General features: G+C 47.0%; 1 protein-coding gene across 1 annotated transcript in view; it reads right to left on the bottom strand.

Annotated features, from left to right (window-relative positions):
- Positions 1-26,313, bottom strand: part of Vwa3a (von Willebrand factor A domain containing 3A) — a 46,671-nt gene that overhangs the window by 10,932 nt on the left and 9,426 nt on the right. Inside the window, exons 8-21 of the mRNA XM_026392080.2 lie at positions 23,441-23,566; positions 23,006-23,114; positions 22,712-22,777; positions 19,833-19,958; positions 19,126-19,261; positions 18,926-19,029; positions 17,462-17,542; positions 17,010-17,104; positions 15,501-15,620; positions 5,143-5,217; positions 4,799-4,943; positions 4,193-4,388; positions 3,474-3,544; positions 613-768 (exon numbers count right to left, since the gene is read on the bottom strand). Of these exons, the coding sequence (XP_026247865.2) occupies positions 613-768; positions 3,474-3,544; positions 4,193-4,388; positions 4,799-4,943; positions 5,143-5,217; positions 15,501-15,620; positions 17,010-17,104; positions 17,462-17,542; positions 18,926-19,029; positions 19,126-19,261; positions 19,833-19,958; positions 22,712-22,777; positions 23,006-23,114; positions 23,441-23,566 (1,606 nt within the window). The remainder of the gene's footprint in view (positions 1-612; positions 769-3,473; positions 3,545-4,192; positions 4,389-4,798; positions 4,944-5,142; positions 5,218-15,500; positions 15,621-17,009; positions 17,105-17,461; positions 17,543-18,925; positions 19,030-19,125; positions 19,262-19,832; positions 19,959-22,711; positions 22,778-23,005; positions 23,115-23,440; positions 23,567-26,313) is intronic.

Here is a 26,313-nt window from a genome sequence, read left to right as displayed (position 1 = left end):
GCACCTGTGTGCCCAGAATCCCCTGGAAATGCAGCTGGCAATGAGCTCTATACTGTCCAGGATGGATTTCCTCCTGCTGACAATGTGCTGTTCCCGAGTCTGTCAGAGAGCAGCTGATGAGCCCCCGAGGGTCACTGCCCCTTGGCTCAAGGCACTGTGACATGGCGTGGGGGCAGGGTCTTCCTGCTAGAGGCCCCATGACTGCTGGGGCTGCATTTTATACAAGACACATTTGACAGGCTGTGAATGGGTTAGGGCCTTGGTGGGCACAGGCACACCCTCAGCTCCTATCAGTCCTCTGGTAAGCCTTGGGCTGTGGCAGGAAGATTCCCTAGAGACCTAACTCCCCCCCCCCCCGAGAAACCCTCCCAGGATAAGCCATCAGATGTAAGGGTGGGTACCAGTTCCATAGCTAGGAAGCAGGGCCATGCCGAGCCAAAGGTGGCCCCAGAGCTGAGAAGCAGGACAAGGGTGGGAGGCACCCATGGGACACCCACCCCTGAAGCCCCTGCCCCCACCTGTGCTGGCCCCAGACGTTTTAAGATCTAGGAAAGACCAGGAGACAAACTGTAAACAAAATCCTTTGCATGTTATAAGGGCGGGGAGTCAAACCATTCTGGCCACCGAGGGGGCGGCTGCGGGCTCGGGAGTACTGAATTGCTTGGGTTGGCTTCTCTGCTTGAGCATCTTTGGCTTTTCTTTGGGGAGGGATGCACTCTCCAGTTCTTTACCCGAATGGCTCTTCAAAGAGGCCACCAGTAAGGCACACTGCAATGGGAATCAGGTGGGTTAGCAGCACCCTGGCCACTGTGGACAGACAGAGGCACAAACATACCCAGCAGGAGAGTCCCTGGAAACCTGCCCCCCCACCATGCCTCTTTCTGTCACGGAATGCTGTCTGGGGCTGAGGGTGCCATGGATCAGTGTATTGACAATAATTAGTACCCCGTATGGAAGGACTGGGATGCACAGGACCCTGGGCAAGTTAATGCCTGGGGAAGTCTCAATCCCTCATGCAACTATGCCAATAGAGTGAGTGCTAACTTACCCCCATTTTATAGATGAGGAAAGCAAAGTTCTGTGAGCTTAAGGTTCTTATTTTTAGTACCAGGTATTGAACCCAGGGGCGCTTAACCACGGAGCCACATCCCCAGTCCTTTAAAAAGTTTGAAAATTTGAAACAGGTTCTCATTAAGTTGCTGAGGGCCTCCCTAAGTTTCTGTGGCTGGCTTTGAACTCAGGATCCTTCTGCCTCAGCCTCCAGAGATGCTGGAATTACAGACGTGCACTATGTCTGTAAAGAATCAGCTTAAGGTTCTTATCTAAGGCCACACTACTAGTAAGCAGAGGAGCTTCAACTCAAACCCAGGTTGGTCTGGGTCCTAAGCCAGGCTGCTTCCATGGTAAGACACTTGGGCATCAACAGGGTGGTCACCCTGTGCCCAGGACTGACTCCAGATGCCAGCAGAGCTGCTGTGTAATGCTTATTCCCTTTGCTTACAAATGCCTCACCTGCCAGAAAGTTTCTCCAGTAATGATCCCCCATTATTATATTTTTATTTATATATATTTATATATAATAATATGTATTATATTTTTTTATATTTTTAACTATATATTTTTATAATATATATTATATTTTTTATATTTTTAACTATGATTTTCACGTGCCACTTTTCTGGAATATATCTATGGCATGTATCTATGGCTCCCACAGCCATCTAGAAAGGGCACTATTCAGATATTATTATTATATTCAGATATAAACAAGCATGCCAAGGAAGGGTGGATTCAACCTCATTGTCCACTTGAGCTTGTGAATGAGTTTATTGGGTGTGGGAATAGGACTTCTGTGTACCCTGGGAGAAGGGGTTTACAGAGTGCCAGAGGGGACCCTCTCAGGGGAGATGACTAAAGCCCAGCTCGGGAGCCACAGATCCAGGGCCCTAGAGGAAAAGGACAGGGAGACTTGGCCCTGCCCTCCAGGAGTTAGTCTAGAAGGAACAAGTAGCACTAATCAAAACGCGAGTCAGGATGAGTCTCCTTCTTACTCCTCCCTGGCCTTGACTGTGACCCATTATAAGCTCTCTGTCCTTCCCCATGGCTGGAATAACCCCCAATCTCTATCTCCAGCCCATTGTTATCTCACCAGCCTCACAAACTCATCTTGGTCTGAGGCCACCTTCCGTGGGCTCCTCCTGTTTTCTCCCTCTCAGCCATGGCACCGCCATCTACCAAGTTCTCCAGTGAGGAACCTGGGAGTTCCTCTGGATTTCTTCTTCCTCACCCTGCTCATTCCATCAGTTATGGTCCCTTCAATGTTCTCTGTTTCCTGATTCCTATTCTCATTGCTCCTGATGTGATCTGGCCTCTTCTGACCCCTCTAATCTCACTCTATACCGCTCCCCTCTGTGAGGAGGTCACATTATTCAATAGGAACACTGAGTAGAATAGAATCATCCACGGAAGATCTGGGAGGGGACAAGGGACAGAGAAAGCAAAGTAAAAGCCCTGAGCTTAGTAGAGATGGCTTCATGTGTTCAAGAAACTCAAAGGAGGCCAGAATGTACAGTATACATCCTGAAAACCAATGAATTCTAGGACCGCCCCCATGTTCCCTCTGAAACCTTTGGTGTTAGTGGACCAGGACACCAAGACCGAACCTGAAAAGTTGTGTCCCCTAATAAGGTCGGTTAAAGTCTCGTCCCCTGGTACCTGTGAATGTGAACTTACTCAGAAATAGGGTAATTAAGATGTAGATTAAGATGAGGTCATATTGGAATAGGGTGGGCCCTTAATCTGGCGGGTGTCCCTATAAGAGAAGAGATAGGGACACACCGAGGAAAGACAGTCATGTGAAGACGGTGGCAGATTGGAGTTGTGCTTTCACAGCCAAGAGATGCCAGGGTAGCGTCCTTGGCCAAACTTTAGCCAAGCTCCTTTGAGCCATCTTCTCTACAAGGTGTCCACCTTGGAGAATTCTGCTGAGTTGGTTTGGCATGAACTGCTTCACCCTTGACATCCAGTCTAGCTCTTTATCTCCCATGGTTGATATCTAAGCCCATGGCAGGCCCTTAGCGAGAATCCCCTGCCCTTGGTGTCTAATTAAACTCCTCATAGTACTTTTCCAACTACTGACTCTAAATTCCCAGCCATCTTTGCTGTGGTCTAGAGTGGACTTCATTTCCTCTTCATCTTGCCCTTTGTGATAAGTATTCAACACTTTTTTCTTTTTTTTTTGTAACTACTGGTCCCCACCAAAGCTTGGAAGAGGTTTGGAAGGATTCCACCCAGAGCCTTCCCAGGGAGCATCGCCTTCTGAAGACTTTAGTTTCTGTAGGACAGAGGGCTACCAACGGGGCAGGACAGCTGTCTCTGTTTTCAGATGCCCCATTTGTGGGGTTTCATTTCGGCAGCCCCAGGAAGTGACGACAGAAACCAGTTCAGGCATTTGGCCCCAGCCCCAGGCTTACCTTCTGGGAGTAGTTGAAGGCCTTCTGTATCTCGGCAGTGATGGCACTGATGTCGTCACTCTCATACACACCTGGAAACAAGCACGTTGTGAGCGCAATCACACACACATACTCCTTGGACTATCACCAACTGTCCTGTGGATCACCTTCTGGAAACATACCACGCTTTGAAAAAGGTTCATGTAAGAGAACTTTAGGGTGCCTTCTAGATCTGAGGTTTTAAAACACTTTCAAGAGTTTAGTATTTAAAAAGAAAAACTTAAAAAAAAATATTGTAGTCATATATACATAACATACAATTTGCCATTTAAAGATTTGGTAGTTTTTTTTTTGGTTTTGTTTTGTTTTTTGTTTTTTTGAATCCAGCCAGGGCCTTGGGCATGCACATATTCACTCATTCTAGGACTGAGCTACACTTTCGTCCTTAAGTGTCCAGTGCGGTGTCGTGAAGTATATCCACGGTTTGTGCACCTATTGCTATGACTCATTTCCAGAGCAGTAGTTTTACATTTCTTTTTCATGCTGGCGATTGAACCCTGGGCCTCAGGCATGCTCAGCATGTGCTCTACCACTGAGTTACACTCCCAGCCCCTCGGTTTTATGTTTTTAACTATGATTTTCACGTGCCACTTTTCTGGAATAGATCTATGGCATGCATCTATGGCTCCGACAGCCTTCTAGAAAGAGGCAGGCAGGGAGACCAGGCAGCCCTCACGCACCTGTGTCTCCAAACCAGTGGAAGCGACCACCCGCAGCCTGGGTGAGCTCCTTGTAGGCTGCCGCTGTGTCCCCGCGGCTGGCGTAGCAGGCAGGGGGCGTGGTGTCCATCCTTGGCTCCCCCACGTAGAAGAGACACACGTTCAGCTGGAGGTCGCAGCCTCCGCAGGCCTCGGCCATGTAGGCGCTGAGAACGGACTGTGGGGATGAGACAAAGTAGGAGGGACCCACAGCTGAGGATCTGGTGGCCCCTGGGTTCAACCCAGTGAGCTTTCTCAAGGGCCCACGGCCCCGCTGGTCTAGTGATGAGCCCAGGTCACAATTTCCATCAAGTGTGTTCTGTGACCAGCAGCATGGACATGGGAAGGGGGCACTTGTCAGAAATGAAGCTTCTCAGGGACCTGCTGAGCTCGGGCTGCATTTTAACACCATCCCCAGGTGCATTTCTGTTCCCTAAAGTTTGAGAAGCCTTTAGAAAATCCATGCTGGGACTGGGGCTGCAGCTTGGGCAGAGTGCTTGCCTAGCGGGGCCTGATGCCCTGGGGTCAACCCTCAGTCCTGCAAAAAATGCAAAAATATAACGGAAGCCCCAGGACAGGGCTACCCACCACATCCTGATCCGGGATGCCCCCTGTGAAGAGGTAGATGCCCTGCGATTGCTGCTTGTCTTTGTCCTTGAAGTCCACCTCCACGGCCTTCCGCAGGGCGCTGAGGACGTTCCTGCTGCCTTGACACTTCAGGGCCAGGGCCCACCTGCAGAGGCAGGGAGGTGATGCCAAGAGGGCGCCTGGGAGGCTCCCAGGTGGGGGGCAGCAGACAGAAAGTGGCTTTCTGACTTCTGCCCAGGGTTGGTGGAGGGCAGGGACTCAAGAGAGCTACCCGCTGGTTGGGGAGCAGGGAGAAGAAGGAAGCGGCCTCAGACCAGGCAGCTCGACACCTCCCTGCCACCTACCACCAGGCGCTTTGCAAATTGGTGTGGCTCGGGGGAACCATCTTAGGCCTCCAACTCTCGATTGTGCTCCCAAACCTTTGAAGGAAGGAAAGAAAGGCTTGTTCAGAGGCAGAGCAGATGTCCATCCTATGGCCCAGCTTTTTGGGCCCCACAGGCTTTTAAGGGGACAAAATTCAGACCATTCCCCAAACATTAGGGTACCGCTGGCTAGAGCCAGCCAAGAGACAGCCTTGCTGGTCATGACCCATCCCAGGGAATTCCAGGTGCAGTAGAGCTGGGACTGTCGACCAAGACGTGGCCTTGGCTGGCTTCCACCCTAACACACTGACTGTAGCACCCATTCCCTTTCCTCCAAGGAGCAAGTCAATGCTCCCTTTTTAAACTCTCCTGGAGTGGGCTCCCTTCCTGAGCTGTTCTCTCACTCTTTTTCTACAAATTATACATCATCTCATTTTCCCCATAAAATAGAATTCAAGATCCTTAAGAAATCTAGCTGGGCTCAACGGCACACTCCTGTAATCCAGGAGACTCAGGAGGCTGAGCCAGGAGGATTGCAAATTCAAGGCCAGCCTCAGCCACAGGGAGACCCTGTCTCAATAAATAAATAAATAAACAATAAACAAATAAATAAATAAATAAATGGGGCTGGGGATATAGTTCAATGATAGAGCCCCCCCCCCGCTCAATCCCCAGTATCAAAATAATTCAATTAAATTCTAAGAAAGAGAATTTAGCCCTTTTATTGAAGAAAAGGTGCCCCCTCCTCTCTGGTTCAAGATTAATTTTTCCACCTAGGCTCTTGATCCTGTCTACAGGTTTCAACCTCTCCGTACTTAAAAAACGGTCCTCTTCCCCTAGGTAGCGATTCTATGAGGGATCTCTTTCTTTTTCCTTTTTGACATTAAGGACAAAGTCACTGGAAATACTGTACCACCACCTCCTCAGCTGCTACTCCCTTCTCCACCCACAGCGCTCAAGCTTTCTGGAAAGTTCTCTGGCAAATAGTAACGATGACCTTCCTTCCTCTTGTGGAAATATCTCTAGTATTGTTGAATAGTAAATCTTCCATGAGAGCTGGATAAGAAAATCTAATAATATAAAAAAATGAATATTTATCCAATTTTGTCCTGCCCTCTCAGAGGTCTAACATTTTGCTCTATAGTCTTTCATTAAAAAATAGATAAGTAGAGCTGGGGTTGTGGCTCAGTGGTAGAGCTCTCACCTAGCACATGCGAGGCCTTGGGTTCGATCCTCAGCACCACATAAAAATAAATAGATAAAATAAAGGTATTGTGTCCAACTACAACTAAAAAATAAATATTTCAAAAAATAGATAAGTAGCACTGAGATCATATGTTAAAAGAATAGAAAGACACCAGATAAATCATCTAATGTTACATTTCAAGCTCCTAGAAAAAGAACAAATCAACATCCAAATCAGTAGAGGACAGGAAATAATTAAAATCAGAGCTGAAATCAATGAAATTGAGATTTAAAAAAAAAATTTTTAAAAATCAACAGAAAGTTGGTTCTTTGATGAAATAAAGAAAATTGATAAACCCTTAGCCAAGGTAACCAAAAAAGAGGAAAAACTCAAATGATTAAAATTCATGATGAAAAAAGGAAATGTCATCACAGATAATACTGAAAGACAGAATAATCATATTTTGAAAAGTTATACTCAAAAACTAAAAAATCTTAAAGACATCAACAAAGTCCTAGAGATGTATGACCTACCAAACTGAAATAGGAGGACACAGAAAATTTCAAATATATGAATTTCAAGTAATGACCATCAAAAGCCTATCAATAAAGAAAAGCCCAGGGCCAGATGGATTCTTAGCCAAATTCTATGAGACCTTAAAAGAAGAACTAACACCAATCTTCCTCAAATTATTCCTGAAATAGAAAAGGAGGGAACCCTTCTAAACTTGTTCTATGAAGCTAGTATCACTCTGATACTAAAATCCGACAAATACACATCAAGGAAAGAAAACCTCAGGCCAATATCCCTGATGAACATAGATGTAAAAATTCTTAATACTAGCAAATCACATATATAAAAAAAAAAACATTAAAAGGATAGTGTGCCATGATCAACTGGGTTTCATCCCAGGGATGCAAAGTTGGTTCAACTATATGGAAATCAATAAACATAATTCACCACAAAAGTAGATTTAAAGACAAGATTATTAATGGATGCAGAAAAAGCATTTGACAAAAAAACAGCTCCCATTTCATGTTTTATTTTTTTTTTATTTTTATTTTTTTTTTTAATATTTATTTATTTATTAGTTATTGGTGGACACAACATCTTTGTTGGTATGTGGTGCTGAGGATCGAACCCGGGCCGCTCGTATGCCAGGCGAGCGCGCTACCTCTTGAGCCACATCCCCAGCCCCCCATTTCATGTTTTAAACACTAGAAAAACTAGGGATTGAAGGAACATGCTTCAACATTGTTAAATCTATCTATGCTAAACCCAAGGTCAACATCATTCTAAATGGAGAAAAATTGAAAGTATTCCCTCTAAAAACAAACAAGACAGGGATGCCCTCTTTCACCACTTCTATTTAACATAGTCTCTGAAATTCTAGCCAGAGCAATTAGACATATGAAAGAAATTAAAGGGATATGAATAAGAAAAGAAGAACCCAAACTGTCTCTGTCTGCCAATGACATGATCCTCTATTTAGAAGACCCAAAAACCTCTACCACAAAACTTCTAGAACTCATAAATAAATTCAGCATGGTAGTAGGATACAAAATTAATACCCGTAAATCAATTGCATTCCTACACACCAATGATGAATCAGCCGAAAGAGAGATTAGGAAAACATTCCCATTCATAATAGCCTCAACAACAACAACAACAACTTGGGAATAAATCTAACCAAAGAAGTGAAAGACCTCTACAATGAAAACTACGGAACACTAAGGAAAGAAATTGAGGAAGACCTCAGAAGATAGAAAGATCTCCCATGTTCATGGATAGGCAGAAATAATTGTCAAAATGGCCACACTACCAAAAGTGCTATACAGACTTAATGCAATTTTTATTAAAATTCCAGTGATGTTCTTTATAGAAATAGAAAAACAGTCATGAAATTCATTTGGAAAAATCAGAGGCCCAGAGTAGCCAAAGCAATCTTTTGCAAGAAAAGTAAACCAGGAAGAATCACAATACCAGATCTTAAATTATACCTCAGAGCTACAGTAACAAAAACCGTATGGTATTGGCACCAAAATAGAGCAGAATAGAAGACACAGAGATAAGCCCACATAAATATAGTTATCCTACGCTAGATAAAGCGCCATAGACGTACATTGGAGAAAAGACAGCCTTTCAACAAATGGTGCTAGGAAAACTGGAAATCCGTATGTAGCAGAATGAAATTGAACCCCTATCTCTCTCACCCTGCACAAAACTCAACTCAAAGTGGATCAAGGATATAGGCATTAGCCCAGAAAACCCTGCACCTACTAGGAGAAAATGTAGGCCCAACATTCCAATGTATCAGCTTAGGACCAGCTTCCTCGACAAGACTCCTAAAGCACAAGAAGTAAAATCAAAAATCAATAAATAGGATGGTATCAAATTAAAAAGCTTCTTCATAGCAAAAGAAACAGTGAAGAATGTGAAGAGAGAACCTACAGAATGGGAGAAAATATTTGTCACCTATGCCTCAGATAGAGTGTTAATTTCCAGGTTATATGAAAAACTCAAAAAGCTTAACAAAACAACAACAACAATAATAATAATGATAATAATAATAACCCAATCCATAAATGGACAAAGGAACTAAACAGCTCTAAAAAGAAGAATAAATATGGACGGTCAACATATATATAAAAAGATGTTCAATATCTGTAGCAATTAGAGAAATGCAAATGAGATTCCATCTCACTCCAACCAGAATGGCAATTATCAAGAATACAAGCAACAATAAATGTTGGTGAGAATGTAAGGAAAAAGGTACACTCATACATTGTTGGTAGGAATGTAAATTGGTGTAACCACTCTGGAAAGCAGTATGGAAATTTCTTCAAAAAACTAGGAATGGAACCACCATTTGATCCAGTTACCCCGCTCCTTGATATATATCCAAAGGATTTGAAATCAGCACGCTACAGTGATGCAGCCACATCAATGTCTATAGCAGCACAATTCACAATAGCTAAGCTATGGAACCAACCTAGCTGCCTACTAACAGATGAATGAGTAAAGAAATTCTGATATATATATATATATATATCCCATACACCCAATGGAATATCACTCAGCCATAAAGAAGAATGACTTTATGACATTTGCCAGTAAATGGATGGATCTGGAAACTATCATGCTAAGTAAAAATAAGTCAATCCCCCAAAACAAAAGGGTGAATGTTTTCTCTGATATGTGGAAGCTAACCCACAATAAGGGGACATGAAGAATAGAAGTTTAGAGGATTAGACTAAGAGAAATGAAGGGAAGGAAGGGAGGGGGAATGGGAATAGGAAAGACAATGGAAAATTCTGAAGTAAATTTCCTATGTACACATATGAATATACCTCAGTGATCCCACCCCATCATGTGTATCTATAAGACTGGTGCCCTAATTGGAATAAGATATATTACATTCTTGCCTAATTATATCAAAATGCGCTCTACTGTCATATAATAACTAAACAGAATCAATAAAAACCTAATCTGAGGCTGGGGCTATAGCTCAGTGGCAAAAGCATTTGTGAAGCACTGGGTTCCATCCTCAGCGCCACAGAAAAATAAACATTCAAATAGTGAATTATTCAACATACACTATTTGTAAGCTGCTTGTTTTCATTCATTTGGGCTTACAGAGGGCGTCGTTCCATACACAGTCACGTTATTCTTCCTTATTCTTTTGAACGGTTGCATAGTACTCCACCCACTGGGATTATTTTACCAGTTTCCTTTTGACAGTTTTACAGTTTGCTTCCAGGTTTATCCACTATCACTCTGCATGCAACATCCCTGTGTGGCTATAATTGTACACTCATCTGAGTATTTCCTGAGGATGATTCATAAGGTTTAATGGACGGGACACTTTAAAAACTTTGATACAGAGGGTTCTGTTAAATTATGCTCCCACCAACAGTTTCCAGAGCATCTTCTCCTCCTATTATTACCAGCACTGGGTGTTATCAAGCTTTTAAATGTTTACAGTCTGAACTGCAAAAAAACAAATATATGTCTATATCTCCTTTTTCATATGAGTGAGTTCCTTGGCCAAATACAATGACTCCCCTCACTCTTCCTCTTTTTTTTCCACGTCTGCAGAATCTGACTCTTTACAGCACCCTCCTCTCTTTGGCTTGCCTAACCTTTCTCTCCTGGTTTTCCCTCTACCCTTCTGGCTTTAGCCATTTCCTTCCTCTGCCCACCCTCCAGCTGTCTGTGGCTGTCTCAGTCCCCCCAGGTGCAAGTCATGCACGAGCGTTTTTTCCTGCCATGGAACTGGAATGCTGCTGGCTGAGAAATCATCCTTCCTGGCTGGAGCTCCTCCTAGGACATCTCCCGTTTAGGAACTCCAAACTTTTGAGAGACTCAAACTGCATATTTAAAACCATCTTCCTCTTTAAAGATCTGCTCTACCTGGGACGTCCATCTTCTCTTCTTCCTTCCCTCATCCCCTAGGGCCCCACACAGCGACTCTGTTCTGAGGCTTCCGAGTCCCCAGCTCTTTTCCTCTCCCCTCAGGTCTCTCTTCCATTCCCACTGCCCTCGCCTGGGCCATTCAACACAAGGGCAGAGCATGGTAGGAGTCAATCTGGTCTCTCCTTCCAGTTTTACCCCTCTTCTTTTTGGGTACCAGGGATTGAACCCAGGGGTATTTAACCACTGAGCACATCCTCAGCCCTCCCCCTTTTCTTATTGTGAGACAGGGTCTAGCTAAGTTGCTTAGGGCCTCCCTAAGTTGAGGCTGCCTCTGAACTTACAATCCTCCTGCCTCAGTCTCCCAAGCCTCTGCAATTTCAGGTGTGCACCCCCATGCCCAGCTAAAATAATATATTTAAATAAATATATATCTAATATATTTAAAATTTATTTTTTTTTTTTTTTTTTTTTTTTTTTTTTTTTTTTTGCACTAAAAACTGCGTTTAATCAGAACACAGAGGGGCTGGGAGGTCGGGAGGCCGAGGCCTGCCCTCTGCCCGAGTCAAATTGAAGATCTGCACTTGGGGGAAGAGCCCACAGCTGAGGTCACAGAGGTGGCAAACGCACCAAACTTCACATGCAATTTCCTGGCCTTTCCTGCACAGAATAATTCAGACATTATATATAAATAGAGCAGTGGAACATTTTACTTCTTTTCACCTAGACCTACAACATCAATACATATAAATAAATTCTAGTGTCTCTTGTCTTTATTTGGGGTGGGAGGCAGGGAAGGAGGGAGACAGGGTGAGAGAAGGTTGAGAATGGGTGACCTACTTTTCCTCAAACAGGAAGTACTGTCATTCTGTGGCAGGTTCACCTGAAGGGACATCTTGCATTTTTAACAGCATCCACGACTGTTCTGTTGAATTTTGAAATGAGAATTTTTTTTGTTCCTTTTGATACATAATGCACATTGGCATTAGGTGAGTGGGTCTGGCATTTGTAAGGTGGACAGGCAGAGGTGGTTGCGTGTGCTCTGGCTGGCCCAGACTCATCAAGGGGTGGCTTGGCAGTGGAGGCAGTGGGCAGGGGTAGAAGACTCATCACAGGAACAGTGACCAGAGACGTGGGGGGTTGGGAGCAGATGAAGGACAGGGCAGGCCAGGGTGCAGACTCCAGGCAGGCAGCCGTTAAAGAAGGGACAGAAGAGTAAAGATGAAGACAAGCCCAGCCAGTAAGGTCTGGGGGTGGAGGCAAGGAGGGGAGGTGCCAAGGGCTTGAGGTGGAGCAGTGACTGCTCTCCCCAGATGCCACCAGGGATGATGTGCAGTGAGCGCTGCTGGCAGGGGAAGGCTGAACCCAATTACAACAGCAGGGGCCAGGCTCTACTGGAGATAGCGCAGTACCTCTAGCTCCCGCAGCTGTCACCCACAGGGACACCAAGGGCCAGCTGCACAGGCACATGGCAGCCCTTCCTATGTGGCACACTCTGGGACAGGCAGTGGCTCCTGCAGGTGGATGGCTGGTTAGGGACCCTGCATAGCATTTGAGAAACTGAAATTACCCCCTTTACCTTCCTGGGAATGATGGAGTCTGGGCTGATTGGAAAGCAGGAAGTCCAGCATGCAGGGGCCCACATCTTTGGTGAGGGGCAGCTCTCCAGACAGAAGATGCTGTCCTTTTGGGTAGGCTGCCCTGGCTGCTTCAGAACCATGGCCAGCCCCATAGCCCACCTTCACCTTGACCCTGCCTGGCTGGCAGGCTGTAGGATGAGTGACGCTGACACCTGCTGCTTAGCTCGGGCTCCTGCATGCTAACAACAGGGATCTGCTGCTCGACTGAAGCACAGGGTGAGGAAAAATCCTCATAGCCTCATCTAGGAAACACGCCTTTGCAGACCCCAAGGGGCAGCTGTCTTATGTGCCTGTGGCTTTAATGACGAGCTGTGTGCGCTGTATGTGGGTGGAGGGACTGGGATCCAGAGAGAGCAGCAGGCTCTGCAAAAGGAGAAAGGGAAGTGACAGGCTGTAGAAGGCGGGGGACGGGATGGTGAGTGGAAGCAGAGCCCGAGGGGGTATGGGGCCTGGGAAGCACAGCACAGACAGGACCCACGGAGCATCGGCTCGCGCCATCCCAGCCGATCTGGACAACGACATTGATGACCAAGGTTCACCTCTGGTGCCCAACAGTCATTGTGTCCACTGGCTTCATAAGAGCCCAAGACAGAAATGCCATGTAATTAATTCTTAAGCTAGAACGTCATCGACTCCCAGCCTGGGGCTGGGCCCAGTGGAGATGCTGACCTACCTGCTGCCCCACTCACCTCACCGCCAAAGCGGGAGCTGGCAGTGGAGCACCCAACGATGGTACCTCAGTGACCCCGAAGGCTGACCATGGGGCACATTCTTAAGAGGCATCTCTTAAGGTATCGCAGCGACGCATCAAACAGGACAGAGGTAAGAGGAGACCACTGGGGACAGCAGAGGGGCAGAGAGGACAGTGAGGACCGTATAAAAGTTCAGCTATACAGACATAGCTGGCGTTTTGTTTTCCTTTCCCCTTTGTAAAAACCTTAGCTGCTTTTTAAAACAAAAAGCCTCTGGCTAGAAAGACCCAGCCGCCAGCCACTGCCTGGGAACTGGACCGGGCAGGTCTGTACTGCACAGAGGTGACTCACTCCACAGTCACGTGGGGAGGAGGGGCAGAAGGGAGGGAGCCATTGCTCTTTTATGTCAAAGCAAGCAGGTCGGCGCCACGCGTCCACGGTGCGAGCTGGCTGCATGAGCTTCCAGGAGTGGGAGGAGTGGGCAGGAGCAGAGCTCTCAGTCTGGGCCAGATGCTCGGACGGTGGGTCCGGTGAGGTTCCGAGTAGTGGTGGCCCAGGCTGGGTGGTGGCACTGTCCCTGTCAGGGTGAGGCGAGGCTGTGGCCAGGCACCTTCAGGCTTTACTCTCCTCTACTTTGACTGCCCGAGGCTTGATTGCTCCGGTTCTCTTCATTTGGGGGGCGGCTGAGGGGGCCTCCTGCAGCTTCACGGCTCCCAGGCTGGGCTTCTCATCCACTCGTTTTGCCTGTAGGTCTGTGGTGATGATACGGAGCCTCCTGTGGGAACATTCTGTTTACTGTCGGCAAAGTGGAAGCCTTTCAGCTCCATCTGAGAGGACTCTCTGCTGGTGTTCAAGACTGGTGGCTGGGACCCAGGTGGAGGAATCCTTCGGGGGGCCCCGACAGAGAGGCTCTGCCCTGGTGGCAGCTGGATGGACTGTGGCAGGATCAGTGGTTGCTGCCCGGAGCCATACCGAGGCAGTGGCATGGTCAGCTGTGGCAGCTGGGAGTCCAACATCTGGGAGGCACCCAGTCCAGCAGCCTGGCCGAGCTGGCCCTCGTAGACCAGGGCCTGGTTTCCATTCAGGGGTTGGTAGGGTGAGCCGGACTGGGGCTTCACCATCTCTAAAGGCTGCATGCCTGGGAATGCTGAGTATGGAGCCTTCAAGGCCGTGCCCCCAGAGAGGATCATGGTGCTGGGTGGTGACAGGCTGGGGTGCATGTACACCTGAGACCTGAAGGGCTGCAAAGAACTGAAGATCTCCTGAGACTGGGAGACGGGAAGCCCGCCCCGCAGTCCAAGCTGAGCCTGAGCCTGCAGAGACGTGTGCAGAGAGATGGGGATTTGCTGGGCAGCGGCAGCCTGCTGGTAACTCTGCTGCTGAGGTATGGTTTGAGGAACCAGCCGGGGCTGACTTGCAAACACATGACCGTCCAAGTACAGAGGCGGGAGGTGGTTGCCTGGCATCGAAGCAGAAGGGGCTACAGAGGCCACAGGCATGGGTGGCATGGATACTCCACCAAAGGAGCTGTAGTTGACCCCGCTGGAGGCGCCCACCGAGGACAGAGGCTGGATGCCCGAGCTAGCACCCCCTGGAGAGCTCTGCTCTGGCAAACTGGGGGAGTTTTCCCAAGCCTTCCGTGCAGACTCCATCTTCAATGTGAGATCAGCAGTGGGGAAGGACATTGGGGAGAGGCCAATGGCCCTCTGGATATGATGATCTCGCCGGAGGATGGGAATGCTCTGTTGTCGCTGGACAGATAGAACGCCTTTATTTGTTTATTTTTATGGGTGCTAAAGAATCGAACCCCAGTGCCCCACACATGCTAGGCAAGCACTCTGCCACTGAGGTACAGCCCCAGCCCATATTTAAATATTTTTTTTATTTTAGAAGCTATGTATGTAACATATACAATCTATAATTTTAAAAACTATATAATGTATAATTTTAAAACTATATGTGCTATATACCGTTTTTAAATAGTTAAAAATTTTTATAAAACTACATAGAGTTTTAAAATTGTATGCCATTTATAGGTAGATAACATTTAAATTTATATGTATAACATTTTTATTTAAATTTAAAATTGGAATCCCACATACTTGAAATACTAGGGCTTGTTAGTAGTGTCTATCGACTTGGAAGCCAAATGGGGCGTCGGGCTGAATTACTTTATCCTGGCTGATCAGGCACTGTGTTTTGGGGCCCCTTATCACCTTCACCCCAGGGGGACAGTCCTGCAACCCTTTGCATTATTCAGTGGCCCAAACAAGATCTCCACATCAGATAAAGGGTGGCCTTCCTAGGATGCCGGGTGCAGCGACCCCCAGTGCCCCGGTCTAGCCTCCTGCCCACACCTCAGCCCCCAGGTGTCCCCCTCCCCTCCAGGAACCTGGGTCAGGCACTCACGCGATGAGGTTGAAGCAGTCCTTGTTGGACATTTGCTCCTCTAGCAGCAGCCGCAGGGAGTGCTGGATATGAATAATGTACATGGAATTGGTCACAGAGATATCCAGCAGTATAACCACCCTAAAAAGAAACAGGAGCTTTCAGAGGAGAACCGAATCTCTCAGATAATGTTCATTTTGTTCCATTTTACTATTTAAGGCTTTTTCCAGGGGGATTTCGCATGCCAAGTTCATAGCTGGCTCCAATCTCCCCCATGGTGTGAGGCCAAGAGAGATGGGTTGACAACAGTAGGCTGGGTGGGGGGGGGGCGGTCTCGGATCCTTCTCTCCCTGTAATGGAATAAGCCAGGTCTCGGTGGGCCTGATTTAAGGGTGGTGGACTGCATACCCTGATTCTCACAAACCTTTTTGTTTTAAAGAACTAGCCTTGAATATTTTAATAGGTCAGGGTTGCTGTGTGGAAAGCAAAAACAAGGAAAGAAAGATGAGGAGTTAGGTGTATCCTCCTGGTGATTTCTGGTTGAAGATCCCCAGCCCTGGTCCATTTTCCTCTCCTCTTACTACTTCTAATCTTAGTCCACCTTCTCCCCCATCCTCCTCTTGAGACAGCTGTGGATGGTAGAAGAAAATCCTTCTGACCTAGAATCAGATGATCTTTGCTCAGGCCCTGTTTCCTACCAGCCATGTGGCCTTGGGCCTTAGGTTATGTGGCCAAGTCACAAAGCACTAAAAACTATATGAGAAGTCTCCTTGCAGAGTTGCTTTGAGGACTGAATTATGTAAAGATGTTTAGTATTATAAAGATAATGCCTTGCAAATAGCAATGCATCAAATAAGGTATGATGAGGATGGCTGTGTTTGCATACATATTGTCTGTCCCTGTTCGGCCTCCATTACCCCTTCTGGCCACAGCATCCTGATTTTCCTTTGGGAAACAGCTCTGCTTCCATCAGCCTGAGTCAGGTGAAACTGACCAAAACTTCAGGGGTGAGCATTTGACCCTAAACCATGAGAACCTCTCACCTCCCTGGCCCGATGAGTGGACCGTGGAAGTCTTGGGGGTGTTAAGGTGGAAGAGAGTTAGTTTGGAGCTTCAGGCCTCCGTTTCCCTCCTAGCAGGGAGGCTGTCACAGAGAGAAAGCAGAGCCGAGACCCAGGTTCCTGACATGGCTGAGCCTCTGGATCCAGCTACGCCTGCAGATGGCTATCAGATCTCTTCTAGAATTTTCAGGCACCTTAATCAGGCTTCTCTGTTTGGTTTCAGCCAATTCGCACTTAGTTTCTGTTGCTTTTTAACAGAAAGAATCCTGAGTGACACGTGATGGTGGTGTTGGTGTGGAGGGATGGTGGGGTCCCCTTTTCCTCTTCTGGGGGTTCTGCTGAACGATTACTGACACCTAATCTAAGTGATAGCTTCTGAGGCCACCCACAGGGAGTCACGAGGCGGGTAAATGTCGTGCCCACACGCCACACCTGTGAAGGACAAGAGCACTGCTTGGGGGGAAGGTACCTTTTTTCACAGACGGTGCCCCAGATCCTTCTGCTGGCCAGGGAGAGCCACTCGATCCTCCTCTCATACAGCTGCAGGGCTCCGCTGAGCTGCTTCTGTAGAAGCAATGATCACTGTGAAAGGGTGGCGGTTCAGAGGTCTGTGGGGAGGGGGACATTCCACTGGCTTCTGGAGATGGTGGTCAAGGCTCTGATATCTAGGCAGCATCAACAGCCTCCTGAGTCAGGGTGAGTGGGCCCCAGGCCTAGGGAGGGAAGGGTCAAAGTCTTCTGGCGGCCTTGAGTGGTGAGGGAGGCAGATCGTTCCCCAGAGGGTGACACTGACTCTTGCTGGGTTTTCTAGGTCCAGCCCGGGAAGGTACCAGAGCTCTCTTTACAGCAGGGAGTTCAGACTCCACTGCCCATGGCACCTCCTGGTACCCCATACTCTGACTGACTGATGGCATCACTGACCTGGTACTCGTACAGGAAGGGCGGGTCCACGTGGACGTTCTTCATTGTCCCGTCATGCCACTCAAACTGTACCATGGCTCTCTGCACTCGGAGTGGGCAGGAAAGGGAGCAGGTGAGCAGAGGCGGGAGTTGGGGGAAGGATTTTAAATCTAATTTGGATATTGGACTTGTCAACTGAGACGCAGGAGAGAGAGGTGGGCTCTGAGCACACCTGGGTGGGATTTCCCTGCCCACCACACGCATACCATCGCCACCGCAGGCCATTGCTGGGTCTGGAGCTGGCAGGTCAGGGGTCACTTGAGAGGCTCTTGGAACCCAGATAAGCCATTGGGGACACTGAATATCCAATGTGTCCATCCTGGTCCTGCCTCCCCCACCAAGCCACTGTAGACACCTCTGTCACTACAGCATCTGCTGCTCCAACTGCACACCTCCCACTCCTCTGTCCTTCAGCCTTCCATCTTCCCACTGATCTATTAGTCCTTCCATCCTTTCTTTGATTTCTCCTTTGATCCTTTAGTTTTTCCTTTGTTCCTTCCTGTTTTCTCTCATTTCATTTCCCCTTTCCATTCTTCCAACCATGTACACACCCACCTCCATTTCCACTCATCTACCCATCCATCATCCTTTTCCTTCTTCTTTACTTCCATCTGCTCACCCACCCAGCCATCCTCTGAGCCTTCACTAGCTGCTTCCTTGTCCTAGACATGGGGGACTAGAGTTGGAGAAGAGAGTGTTCCTCTTAAAGGACTTGTGCTTCATGGGGACCTAAATGGGTTAACAGGAGATAGGAGCCATCGTAAAGTCTGCACGAGGTACAGTGAAGACACAAAGAGCTCACATCTGCCCTCTCTGAAGCAGAACTTTCATGGAGGAGGTGACTATGGTACCTGATTTACTGTCCCATCTCCCAAGTTTTATTTTTCTTTCTTTCTTTCTTTCTTTTTTTTTTTTTTTTTGAGGGTTGGGGAGTACTGGGCATTGAACTCAGGAGCACTCAACCACCAAGCCACATCCCCAGCCCTATTTTTTTTTTTAAATTTAGAGACAGGGTCTCACTGGGTTTCTTAGCATCTTGCTTTTGCTGAGGCTGACTTTAAACTCATGATCTTCCTGCCTCAGCTTCCAGAGCTGCTGGGATTACAGGTGTGTGCCACTGAGCCTGGCTCCAAGTTTCATTTCCAAATCTTTACAGTAGATTTGTTTGGTTTTTTTTTTGGGGGGGTGCTGGAGATGAACCCAGGTTTAGAGTATGCTAAACACACGCATGAGGTACCACTGAGCTGCACCCTGGCCCTGTTATAAGGATCTGGCGAGTGATCCTGAGCCCTCGGGGAAAAGCCTGGCCCCCTGGCCCACCATGGCCCACTTAGGACTCTCATTGCCTGAACCTATCAGAAGACGGGAAGTGCCACAAGGGAGCACCCCTGCAGAGCATGGGAGAGAGCTCTGCATTTGAAATACCTCGTGGATAGTTGATGATACTGTTTTCTGCAGAATGGGCACGAATCCTTCTACAGGAGAGAATGCGTTGGGTGCCAGAACCTGATAGAGACTTAATTTCTTGGCTGCAAAAAATTAAATAGTTGGGTTGAGCCCCTACGGGTCCAGGCCTTTTCCTTGGTCACCTGTGTCCTGGGGCTCTGCCCTCTTTGGGGATTTACCTTTTAGGCCATTGATTTTTAGCCACTCTGCAGAAGTCTTGTCCAAGTTTGGGAACTCAATTGAGAGAGGAGCATCATGTCTTGTAGGTTTAGGCAAAAGACTTGTGAACGGTTCTTTCTCCAGCTCCGGGGAAATCTAATTAGAAAGCTCTTATCACATAAGAGCTTTCTAATTTTTTAATTTTTTTTCTAATTTTTTTTCTAACATATTTTACATTATTAAAAATTATACATTAAAAATTATATTTTAATTTTTTTCTAATTTTTTTCTAACATATTTTACAGCTGGAAAGTCTTCAACCTTCTGCACTTGCCCAATCCCCTAAGTGGAGTGTCTTAAATCCTGACCTGGTAGATAAAGGACAGTTCTGCTTTCCCCTCCCATCTTCCTCATCCCTTCCTTAGGAGATTTTTTGGAATTTCCAGGGAAGTGAGAGATACTCAGTATCTCCCTTCCTCTTCCGTTTTCCCATCCTCCTTCCCCCGCCTCCTGTCTTTACCACAGACTCCAAGATGGCGGTAGCTCCACCATGAGCTTAGAACCCAAGGCTAATGCCCAGGCCATATCATTTAGGGAATCCTGACCTAGCCCAGTCTCTCCTAGTCACAGTGGCAGAGTGAAATACTGTCTCCGAGAGACTGAACTGCACAGTTAGTGTGTAAGTAAAAAGGCAATTCCCAGACGCCATTGGTTGAACTCTCCCTACCTCCTTCACGGCACAGGCCTGCTCCTCACAGGGGTTGCTCTGGTGCAGCGCTTGCATGTGGCCCAGGAGGCTCTGGGCCTTCTGGATTTCTGCCTGGAGCTCATCCATGTCCCGACTGGTATAGAGCTGGGGGGTGGGGGGGGAAGGGATGGTGGTGGTGATCAGCCCTCAGAAGTGGCTGGCTGTCGGCAGTGGCCAAGGCAGGAAAGGGACAGGTAACCCGGCAATTCCCAAAGCTGAGTGGCAGCCTGTTTAAACCAGAGGTTACAAACTGGGAAGCCACATGCTAAATTGAGCCTGCAAACGTGTTTTGTTCCACAAGTATAGTATTGGCCTGCGGTGTTTCTAAACAACAGAAGGATTTTCTAACTTTAAAAATGTAAAAGAACACTTTGCACTGACTGGGATGGCTATAATAATAACAAACAAAAAATAGTAAATGCTGGGAGGCTGAGGAGGACTGGAACCCTTCTTCAGTGCTGGTGGGAATGTGATGGTGTAGCCGTGATGGAAAGAGTTTGCGGGTTCCTCAAAAAAATTAAGCATAGAATTACCATCGGGTCCAGCAATTCCACTTCAGTTCTGTCATCCAAATGACAGGGCTCAGAGATCCTGATATACCCATGTTTGTGGGAACATTGTGACCGTCAAAAGGTGAGAACAATCCAAATGTCAATCATTGTGGTCTCTCCAGATAATGAGAGTTATTCATCCCTAAAAAAAGGAATGAAGTACTGATACCTGCTACAGCATGGGTAAACCTTGAGAACATCACGCTAAGTGAAAGCAGCCAGACTCAAAAGATGAAATTCCAGAACAGGTAAATTCATAGAGACCTGAAGCAGATTGGTGATTGCCAGGAGTTTGGAGTGGTGGGAGGGAGAAGTAAGGAGTGAATGCTTTGTGGGTACAGGGTCTCTTCTGGGGCTAATGTTATGGTTTAGATATAAGGTGTTCCCACCAAAAACTCATGTGTGAGACAATTCAAGAAAAAATTTGGAAGTGAAATGATTGGGTCATGAGAGTCTTAACTGATCAGTGCACGAATCCACTGGTAGGGATTCGTTGGGTCATAACTGTATGTAGGCAGGTAGGCTGTGGCTGGAGGGTGAGTCACTGCAGGGTGTGCCTTTGGGGTATGTATTTTGTCCCTGCTCTATAGTCTCTCTGCTTCCTGGTGCCATATTCTGAGAAGATTTCCTTTACCACCCTCTTCCACTCTGATGTTCTACTACACCTTGAGTAATACAGCTATGGAGCCGGCCATTTATGGACTGAGACCTCCAAAAATGTGAGCTCCAAATCCACTTTTCCTCCACTAATTGTTCTTGTCAGGTCTTCTGGTCACAGAGACGACAGACCTGACTAAAACAGGTGATAAAAGCATTTTGGAACTAGCTAGAGGTGGGGTTGTCCAACCTTGTGAATGTCTTCAATGTCGCTGAATTGTTCAAAATGATTAATTTCATATTATGTGAATTTACCTCGGTTTTTAAAAATATAATGGAAAAAAACCCATATTTCTGACTCTTCTTGACAAATTGGAAGACCTGGTAAGATGGGGATCACGTTTCTACACAACAGCAAGTGGCTGCGCTGAACAGAGGCCATCTCTTTAAATAGGACATGTGCTATCTATTTTGCCAAAGTTCTCCGATAAAATTCTTTGTACCCATTTCTTCAATAAGAGAGTAAAACAACAGATCCCTCCACCGTGGCAACTGATAAGGGCCACGGGTTTTAAGATACAATATTTCTTAAAGCAGCCCACTGTATTTTTTTTCTTTAGCTTTTCCCCCCTGTAGCCTGTGACACCTACAAAGAGGTTGGGCAGTGAGGTAGTGAGAAGAGGCGTGGTCAGACCTGACTCCCTGGTATGAAATGCTAGACTTTCTGACACTTGAACACACTTGTGAGATGCAAGCACACAGTTATTGATGGTTATTCACAGTTATTAGCAGACATAGCCTGTTAGCCAAACAATGACAGGATTCTTAATCTGCCAAATGGATCTATTCATGTTTTCTAATTGTTACCTCCATTAGGAATATGGATGATATTTAGCTGTTAACTGGGTCAAGGACACTAATGGATTGGTATAGGATTGTGTTTTAGTCAGTTTTTCTCACTGCTGTGACTGAAGGACTGACCAGAACAACTATAAAGGAGCAAAGGTTTATTTCAGAGGTCTCAATCCATAGACAGCTGGCTTTATTCTTCAGGGCTCCAGGTGAGGCAGAACAACATGGCGGAAGAATGTGGCAGAGGGAGGCAGCTCACATGGTGATCAGGAGGTGGAAAGAGACTCCATGCTCCAGATACAAAACACATACACCATAGCCACGCCCCCAAGGAACCACTTCCTCCAGCCACACCCCACCTGCCTCCAATCACCACCTAGTTAATCTCATCAGGGATCAATTCACTGATTGGGGGGCAAGGCTATAATCCGATCATTTATCCTCCAAACCTTGCATTGTCTCACATGTGAGCTTTTGGGGGACAGCTCACATCCAAGTCATAACAGACTAATTGCTTTTTCTGCCCAGCTGTGGGTCCCTTGCAGTAGCAGGGGTCTTTCCAGGACTGAGAACAGAGGTGTCAGTTTCACACAGTGCTCTGGTGGGAACAGAGACAGAGGCTGGGCCCGGGTTCATGGGACCTGGATAGCGATAGGGGATTCTGCCAACCAGTCTGTGGATTCCCAGGCGTGCAATCAACTCACCATGCACACTGGCAAAGGAGCACTTGTGACCCCAGTTGTCCCTTTTCTTCCCGTCTACTCATTTTAACCTGATTTTACCTGTGTGAACTTACTGGATATGAGCTGGGAGCCTTGGAGGCAGGCAGGAAGGGCAGTATGATGGCAGAGAACTTACCTCTGTCTCTGGGCTGTAGCAGTGGTAGTAGCCCCTGAGTGCTTCTGCAAGGTTCTTCAGGATAGCCTGCAGAATGGCCACAGCATCAGTCCTTGCTAGCTAGGGTAACACCAATGCTCAGACAAGCCCTCTCCTGGCCTCCAATGCTTCCCATTTTACCAACAAGACAGGTAGATAGAGGGAGGGTGTCTGGTCCACAGTGTGGGAGTTCTGCCCAGTCCCGAAGCCTCAAAGGCCAGCCCAGCTCACTATTGCCAAGTCCAAAGGGAACCCAGGAGAATCCCAAGTGCTTACAGAGGGGACCTGATCATCGCATCTGTAGGTGATGACTTGGGTGATGAGGTCCCTTCCCATGGAGGATTGTTGGATGTAGTCAGACAGGATTTCAGAAGGCTGGTCTGGGCTGGGGGTGGGGGGACACAGAAGAGGAGAAGAAGATGCCCCAGGTCAAATCACCTTGAGAATATGCCAGAGCCAAATGGTAATTCCCAGGGAACATCTACTCATTCTGAGCTGACCACTGTGACTCAGGTCACCTGTGTAAGGCGCAGGGCTGGGTGGACCCTAGGCCCAGCTACCCTGTCCTAGCTGTGGGTGGGTGACCCACAAACATGATCCTCTCTCGAGCATGTGTGGAGAACCATGCATGGTGATCCTTCCTCACACAGTGTTTTGCTTCTTCAACCCATTTCACGTAGTTTATTACCCGCTTAGGAAAAGAGGACCTACCAGCTTCCCATTATAATCACCAGAGAATCCAGCCCCTTTAGTGTGAAAATTTTCTTCAGGGCTTGTAGTAAATTGCTGCCTCCCTCAGGCTGCTGTTCCTTTACCCAGAGCTTGAGTTCCTGGAGCCTGGGAAGACACAGCAGCAGCAAGATGATTACACTCATGCACCGCGTCATGACCAGAACGTTCTGAAAAACTTTGGTGATTTCGTTGTTAAGTGTGCATCACAGACTGGACATACACAAACCAGAGGGTGTGTCCTACCACACACCTGGGCCCTGTGGTGGTGGTATGCAGTGTAGCCTATTGCTCCTTTGAGCAAAACCACAGGAAATCAAATCAAGCATTCGAGGAAGGGATGTAATGGAGAGACGAGGTGAGCCTGAGATGAGGCTGCTCCTGGTGGAAACTGAACACTGTTTCGCTGTGAAGGAATATGCTCAAGAGGAGGCACAGTGCAGGGTCTGGTGTGTGGTTCAATGGTGGAGTGTTTGGCTGGCATGTATGAAGCCCTGGGCTTATCCCAGAATCACACCCACACAAAGGACAGCATAGTAGGCACATAAACTGGAAAGATAGTCATCTATTATCATTTCCAAGTATTATGTACTATACAGAATTGTATATGTTCTATTTTTCTTTATTTTCTTTATTTATTTTTGGTACCAGGGATTGAAGAGAGGGGTGCTTTACCTCTGAGCCATAGCCCCTTTTTATTTTTTATCTTGAGACAAGTTCTAAGTTGCTTAGGGCCTCACTAAGTTACTTAGAGCCTCACTAATTTGCTGAGGCTGGCCTTGAACTTTCAATCTTCCTGCCTCAGCCTCCGAGTCACTGGGATAATAGGAGTGCACCAGTGTGCCCAGCTGTGTTCTCTTTTTATATGTCTGGCAGTGCAGTATTACCACAAATGCATGAGCATTGCACTGTTACAACAGCTATGTCAGTAGGTGGTAGGAATCTTTCAGCTCAGTTACCATCTTATGGAACCACGTCACATATGTGATCCACCCTTGAACAAACTGTCTCTGTGTGGACTCTTACCAGGTGCCAGGTTTAGGACAAATATTAGCTCATTTAACCCTAATGATAACCATTGTGGTAGGTGCCTTTATTCCCATTTTATAGATGAGGCTTACAAACTGAGGCTCAGAGTTAGGACTGGTCCATGGTGATACTAAAAACAACTGATAAAAATGAGATTTCAAATCAAGTCTGACTCTAGAGCCTGAGCTTGCCATGTCTCTGCTGTTTGAGGGGCTGTGGCTGAGTCCCTTTCTTTTACCATACTCACCCCACTTTCCTGGAATCTAGAGTTCAGTGTGAAGCACAAAACTAATCCCATAACCCTGAAAGCTGGCATGTGGCCAAGGAAGAAGTCCCTTCTCACACGGGACTTAGCTGCACAGCCACATGCCTCACGGGGCACTAAGGGCAACATTCTGCCCTTTCCACTTTTTCAGGCTGACAAAGGGAAAATTGGGCTGGGGTGTGGCTCAGTGGTGGAACACTTTTGGTGGTGCTAGGCTGTTCCATCCCTAGCACCACCAAAAGGAAAAAGAAAAGAAAGTATATCTCCATTTGGTACTAATGAGACTGTCACTTGTTACTTTAGCTGTCTGGTCACCTCCCTCTGCCCCCCACAGCATGCGGACAGAACCCCACTCTAGCCAAGCACTCTGCTAATCCAAGTCTCCCTTTGAACAGAGAGAACAAGTCCCAGCCTAGCACCTTCTCTAGCCAATCAGTTTCTAGCTGGAATTCAATATTTCATTATATTTATTTTTATGGTTACTGTCTAATTATGGCACGTGATGTGTGATTCTTGGTTATAGTCTTGATAGAAAATTGCCTTCAATAATAAATAGAGTTAATATAAAGATATGGTAAAAGTGCCACATTGTGGCAGGGATATGACATAGGGACATGATAAGGGAAGCCCAGGAATGAATGGAGTGGAGGAACTCAAGGTCCAGAAAATGGCGACCCAACTGGAGTGCAAAAGAGAATACAGAATGCTCACGTTCACTGAGCACCTGTCCCGGCCAGGTACCTATTTCTCATTTCATCGTGACAACTCTGGGAGGAGTAGGTACCACTGGCCTCGTTCTGCAAACGAGAGTTAGAGGACTTGTCAGATTCCACCAGAGACCATCAGAGCTGGGATCTTGCCAGAGCTGCCCAAGCCCAGGCCATCTCTGTATGTGGAAGGATTCCCTTTCACAGCTGGTACTGGGGAACGGGGTTTCCTTTCCAGGAATTTAAGCTGGGAACCCAATCTAGGCTCTATTTTCTCAGGTGTCAATATTAAGACGACATCCACGAGAAGCACCCAGTATCACACCCAGTACCACACCCAGTACGTACTAGGGGACATCCTCTTCATGGAAAAGAGGTTTCTACATATGGCACAAGTAAGAATTCATACAAACCTCCTTTCCACCCCACAAAACTCCAAACTAGAATCCCCCAATAAAGGACAGGTATGCAGAAGAATTCTTCATAGCCATCAGGAAGAGCGAGATGGATCTGTAGGCACTGCTAGAGTGGGTGAATGATCAAGGTGCAGAACAATGTTACCTGCTCCAGCTTATGTTCAAATATACAAAGGCATGAATATTCAGTCTGTCTGCAAAAGCACTCACATGTCCTGTCCCTATGTGAGTATGAGTATAACCAGAAGCCAGGCACAGTGTGCACACTGGTATTGCCAGCTACTCCAGAGACAGAGGTGGGAGGATCCCCTGACCCCAGAAGTTCCAGACCAGCCTAGGCAGCACAGGGAGACCCCTGATAAACCAAACTATCATAGGGAAGTGAGGAGGAAGCTGGAGTGAGGGGGAGATTCGTTATTATTTATGTTTCCTACTGTT

The sequence above is a fragment of the Urocitellus parryii genome, chromosome 9 (assembly GCF_045843805.1).
Source record: "Urocitellus parryii isolate mUroPar1 chromosome 9, mUroPar1.hap1, whole genome shotgun sequence".
NCBI lineage: Eukaryota > Metazoa > Chordata > Mammalia > Rodentia > Sciuridae > Urocitellus > Urocitellus parryii.
Note: the sequence above shows the minus strand (reverse complement) of the source record. Positions and strands in the feature narration are given on the sequence as shown.